This window comes from Geospiza fortis, unplaced genomic scaffold, assembly GCF_000277835.1.
Source record: "Geospiza fortis unplaced genomic scaffold, GeoFor_1.0 scaffold397, whole genome shotgun sequence".
NCBI classification, from domain to species: domain Eukaryota; kingdom Metazoa; phylum Chordata; class Aves; order Passeriformes; family Thraupidae; genus Geospiza; species Geospiza fortis.
Window position 1 is genome coordinate 385,208 of NW_005054537.1, and position 6,224 is coordinate 391,431.

The 6,224-nt window shown below is 42.5% G+C and overlaps 1 protein-coding gene across 1 annotated transcript in view; it reads left to right on the forward strand.

Annotated features, from left to right (window-relative positions):
- The window catches only part of CENPK (centromere protein K), a 22,752-nt gene that overhangs the window by 427 nt on the left and 16,101 nt on the right, over positions 1-6,224 (forward strand). Inside the window, exons 2-4 of the mRNA XM_031063870.1 lie at positions 23-254; positions 2,743-2,841; positions 3,820-3,876. Of these exons, the coding sequence (XP_030919730.1) occupies positions 23-254; positions 2,743-2,841; positions 3,820-3,876 (388 nt within the window). The remainder of the gene's footprint in view (positions 1-22; positions 255-2,742; positions 2,842-3,819; positions 3,877-6,224) is intronic.

Here is a 6,224-nt window from a genome sequence, read left to right on the forward strand (position 1 = left end):
GCGCCCCCCCTTCGCCCGGGAGCCGCCGAGCAGCGAACCCCCCAAACAACTCGGCCGCTGGGGCCGCGGGGCTGCTTTGCAGGGAGGGTGTTGGCTTCCCGGCTGGGGAGGGACGAGGTTCATCCCTGGGCTGTGAGCGGGGATGTCCCGCCTCATGTCCTGCCGCGCTGTGCTGCCGGGGTTGGTGGCGAGGACTCCCTGTCTCACCGCTTTTGCGATGCCGTTTATACCCTGCCGATATTTTGCTTCCTAAGGTGCCTTCGTGTCTCTTTCACAAACCTTCTGTCAGTTTCTTCTCCCCTCCCTCGCCGTCTTCCCGCGGCTGGTGTTTGTGTGCTGGCTCACAATGAAAGGGACAGTGCCAAGAGAATGAATGCAGGCTCTGCTCCTCCGTGCCAGCAATAGGACGAGAGGCAATGGGCAGACACTGATGCCCAGGAAGTTCGGCCTGGACATGAGGAAGAACTTTGCCGTGCAGGTGACCATGCACTGGAACAGGTTGCCCAGAGAGGGTGTGGAGCCTCCGTCACTGGAGATACTCAAGCGCCATCTGGACACAATCCTGTGCCATGTGCTCTGGGATGACCCTGCTTAAAACGGGAGGTTGGACCAGATGATCCCCTGTGGTTCCTTCCAACCTGACCCATCTTGTGATTTTTTTGTAAAGCCTTGGCTAGCGTAGAGCCTACACTTGGACATGTGTGTATTTCTTAACTAATTATATAGTCCTAAAACAAAATAAGAAGGAATAACTTGTTGAAAATGGAAGACATTAGTATTAATACCAAAAAAACTTTCAGTTTTCAGGTATGGTGTGGAAATAGAAATGTAATTAAACCACACTGAAATAGGGAAAACTGCAAACCACAAGAAAATAAGATCCAAAAGTGATATTTCAGTGTGTGTACTGTGTAAGGTAGATAAGAGCACAGCATTAAGGATGGCAAGTCAGTTTGGCTTGTGAGAGCTGTGTCATGTTTCACAATATGTACATTTTGAAATGTTGTATGAAATTGACGCAGAAATTTAAAGTTATCAACAGAATAATTTCATCATTTTTGTGTGATGGAGGTTTTCTGTCTTTCTGTCTTTCAGAGAAGAGAAAGCATTATTATTCCATATAATGCTTTAAAAGTGATGAATTATAGTATTGCAGGGGATATGGGCAGAATAGGTTTTTATCTCACCCTATGGCCCTTTTCAAATTTCCAAAGCATGGTGTTCTTTTTCTACCTTTTATTCTTCTATCTCCCCACTATCCCCCCAAACTCTCTTTGTCTCTTTTTTTTGTCTGAGAAAAAACTAAGACTGCTTAGTTTCTTTCTTAGTTTCTTCCTTCTGGTCAGTCTTTGCTGGAGGCATTTCAGAAGTCTTAATAAATTATGGGAACTGGTTCTGTTTTATGTTATGGAGCTGTACCAAGACTCTTAAGAAGATAATGATCTTCCTTTCCAAAACCTATGCTCATTAGTTCTTATAAGATCATGGTAACCTAGATTTTGTAGTGCTCTGTTTTAAATGCAAGAAATTTGCCAGGAAGACTTAGTAGAAGTATTGGCTATGTATGAGTTCTCTAGTGTATGTCCAGCACTCAGTGAGATGTTCTGATTCTATTTCCTCATCCACTTTGCTATGAGGTGCTTGAACTTCACAAGGACTAGTAGAATATTTCACTCCTTTTAAAGAATAATAATAATTTTCTTTGATGCCGTGGTTTTGTACTGAAAAAGAACAAAAGATTGAGTTAGTAATTTATGCTTCATTAAGAAGGTAGAAAAGTGTAGTTCTTCTCTAGATCATTATCTATTTTTAATGTTTCTGTTTAATCTCTATGTGTTTGGCTGGCCTAGTGACCCACTAAGGTATTTTTAAAGCTTCCTGCATCTGGTGTATCTAGTTGATTGCTTTCCCTGGGAAAAAAACAATCTGTTGATTGTTTTCCCTGGGAAAAAAATTTTAGTTCTTCTTATTTTTCCCCTGTTAATTGCTGCTGTCCTTCAGGTATCTCTTAAGTGAGAAACATACAAATTCATAAATTAATGCCAGCTGTTTCTTTCTGTCCCAACAGTTTCTCAAAGTTTTAAATTTAACTTGGATTGATTTTTATTTTGGCTGCCCCGGTGCTCTCTTTCCTTGGTTGTCTGTATGTTCTTTCAGTTTCTTTTGTTTGTTTTTCTAGTAACTTTGAGGGTGCTTAATTTGTTAATCAAAAATATTATGAATTCAAATGAAAGAGAAATAGATTACCATGTTTATTGACAGAACAGCAGTAACTGCTTAAAAATAAATATTATATATATAAAAATATATAAAATATATAATAAATATTACAGATAAATGGAGGTAGAGTGTGGCTTTGTAGATGTGAGACTCTCTTATTGTTTGTATAATAAAGTTGTTGGAAAATAAAGAAGCCATGGCAAATAATCAAAGCAGTTATGAAAATTTAGGACTTTGTCATTCAATTTTAAAAGTGTCATTCAATTGTCATTCAATTTTAAATTAATTGAATTGTCATTCAATTTTAAATTATTAGTGTCTTCTTGGACACTGATTTTACTTAGTTATATCGTTAGCTGATTTTATGTAATGGCTGGGGGGCTTTTTAAACTATAGAGGAGGCTAAAAGCTTTGGATTGAGGGAGTTTATTCTGTTACATAGTTGATCTGAAATGGCAGGTATGATTAATTCATCAGTTATTGTAGATCTACATGATAACTGTTCTCTTTGCTTGTTAATAGGCTGAATGTTTATCAGAAATCAGTAACACAACTGGTCCTGTTGAAGCCAAGGAAGAACTCTTGGCTGAATGTGAGAGTATTTGGAAGCAGATGAAAGAGGTATGCACATATAAATGATAGATGAGGTTTATTATAGAGCTTTTTCAGAATTATTTTATTCACCACATGCTTGCCCCACCCTCTCCAAAGAAACCACTTTGATAAAACCAAACCAACCAACCAAAAAACCCCAAGAAAACAAAAAATCATAAACAAACAGAAAAAAAAGGAAATAATTTCTTCAGAAAGGTCAAACGTAGAAGTGCTGAGAGAGGTAAAGAATGCCTTGTAGGGTCAATGTGCTGACGTTATGATTTATTTAGTATGGAAGTGTATATTAAAATTATGGAAAATGAAACAATTTATTTATGTTGCGGTAGTACCAGCATACAGAGACCCTTCTCTCTTTAGCCTCACAAAAGATGGGATTCCATTTCACAGGTCCTTTGGATCTTAGAGGAGAGAGAGAGAATAGGATGAGAGAGAGGCAGAGGAGGACAGTGATGTCTCCCTATGCTTACTCCCTTGCAAACTCACAGTTACATTGTCATGGTTAAAACTTCTCTCTTGTACAAAGCGCAGTATGTTAACAAATAACAGTATAGGGCTGGTTATTTTTATTTTCTGGATTCCCAGAAAAGAGAAACTTCTGTCAGTTTTAGGGAATACTGTTCAGCCTTATCCATGACTCTTCCCAGTTTCTCATGGTCATCATCCATTCAATGCCTTTCCCCATATGAACTTTTCCCTCATAACATTTCCCTTGCCTTTTTACTCAAAGAATACATCTTTCTTGAGCTGCTACTTTTCTCCTTCAGAGTTAATTAAGTTCTGCTTTACTGTGCTGTGATTTCAAAATTTTTCTTAATTTGCTGTTTTGGGTTAGGGTATAAGGGATGTGGAAGGATCCAAGTTAAAATTAATTTATTTCTATATTTAAAAAGTTGTGTTTAAATTTCTAAGAATTTCACTTTGTTCTTACAAAAGAGAAGAGTAAACAAACTTTCTTTGTGTTTTACTTCTTTTTTTTCTACCAAGTGTCAGAGAAAGCTAATGGTTCTAGGAACAGACACATTGCTACCATCAGATGCCAAGGTAAGACAGTGGGTTTTTAAAAATACTCCGTTTTCTGTTAAGACCCTAGAATCACAGAATGGCCTGGCTTAGAAAGGCCCTTAAAGATAATCTAGTTCTAACCCAGGCATAGGCAGAGACACCTTCAATTAAATTAGGTTGCTTTAAGCCCCTTCCAGCCTGGCCTGGAACCCTTTTAGGGATGGGGCATCTGCAGCTTCTCTGGGCAACCAGTTCCAGTGTCTCTGTGCTTAGACAATAAAGAATTTCTTCCCAGTATCTAATCTAAACCTGCCCTCTATCATCTTAAGGCCATTTCCCAATGCCCTATCACTACATGCACTTGTAAACAGTCTCTCTTCTTTCTTTTAGCACCCATTCAGGTACTGGAAGGTCCTATAGTGTTTCCCTGGAGCCTTCTCCAGGCTGAACAAACTCAACTCCCCTCACCTGTCTTTATAGGAGAGGTATTCCAGCCCTCCAGTCATCTTTCTGGTTCTCCTCCAGACTTACTTGAGCAAGTTCACATCCATCTTATGTTGGGGACCCCAGAGCTGGAGGCAGCACTCAAGGTGGGGTCTCACCAGAGCAGAGTGGAGGGGCAAAATCCCCTACTTTGACAACCTGCTGGCCATACTGCATTTGATGTGGGGTTATAGTTGGCTTTCTGGACCGCAAATGCATGTGTCCAACTTCTCCATCCACCAAGAATCCCAGATCTTTCTTCGCAGGGCTGCTCTCACTCAACCTGTATTGATACTGGGGGTTGCCCCGACCCAGGCATAGGACCTTGTGCTTGGTCTTGTTGAACTTCATTAGTTTCATACTAGAGCGGCTCTCAAGCCTGTCCAGGTCCCTCTGGATGCCATACCTTCCCCGCAGTGTGTCAATTGCCCCACACAGCCTGGTGCTGTCAGTGACTTGCTGAGGGTGCCCTTGATCCCACTGTCCATGTCCCTGACAAAGATGTTAAATAGTGCCTGTCTCAGAAACGAGGCCTATGGAATGCCCCCTCATCGCGGATCTTCACCTGAATGCTGAACTGTTGACTGTACCTGAGTGTGACCATCCAGCCAATTCCTTACCCACTGAGCAGTCTGTCACATCTGTGTCTCAAGAGTTTAGTGACAAGCATGTTGTTCCAAACAGTGTCAAATGCTTTGCACAGCTCCCAGATAGATGATATCAGTCGCTCTTCCCTTATGCACCAATGCCCTAATCCTGTTATAGGAAGCCACCCAATTTGTCAGGCGTGATTTGCCCTTAAATTCATGTTGCTTAACAATAGTTGCCTCTTAATTTTCCACATGCCTTAGTGTAATTTCAAGGAGGATCTGCTCCTTGGTCTTGCTGGGCACAGAGGCGAGACTGATCAATCTGTAGTTTACAGATTTTTGTTTCTGTCTTCTTCATAATATGGGTTGTGTGTCTGCTTTTCCCATTGGTGGGATCTTCACCAGACTGCCATGACTTTTCAAATGTGATGGATAGTGGCTTTACCACTTCACCTGCCGGTTCCCTGTGGTGGGTTTAATCCTATCTGGCCAGCTTAGCTCTTCATCACTCCCCTCTTCATCTGGACAGGGGAGAGGAAATATAACTGAAGTTTCAGGAATCAAGATCAGGACAGATTTTCTCTTACTAAGTTTGAAAAATGCAACCAATAAATGACTAGCATAAGCAGCAAAATGGGAGGAGAAGGGGGTGTAACTTCAATACTTGTTTGGACTTTTTCCTAATCAGTGCATATGTAATTTCTTCTTGTTAAATGTCATTGTTGTGCTATCCCTCACAGTATCCTTGGGGGCTGTGCGGCTGTGGGATGAGCAGATTCACAGTGTGCTGGGTAAAGACCTGTCTGAGGTATAGAGCTCAGTGGGGTGCAGTGACTGGGGCTGTATCTGGCTGGTGACCAGCCACCAGCGGTGTTCCTCAGGGTGCAGCTCAGCTCTGTTCCACGTGTTTATCAGTGATCTGGATGAAGGATTGGAATGCACTGTGAGCACACTGGCTGATGACTCCGAACTGGACGATGGTTGGCATTCTGGAGGGACCAGAGGCCTTGCAGAGGGGTTGAGCTGGCTTAGAACATTGGGCAATCCTCAGTGGCATCATGACATCTAATACCAGCAAACCAGTGGGAAAGGAGTGGCTGTTGTGCAGCTCTGCAGGAAGGGCTCTGAGGGTGCTGGCTGACAGTGGCTCAGGGCAAGCCCCAGTGCGCCCTGGCAGCCCAGAGGGCACACGGCATCCCAGGAACCCTGAGCATGGCACTGCCAGCCACAGGAGAGGGGACAGAGCCCACAGTGCGCCCTGGCAGCCCGGAGGGCACACGGCATCCCAGGAACCCTGAGCATAGCACGGCCAGC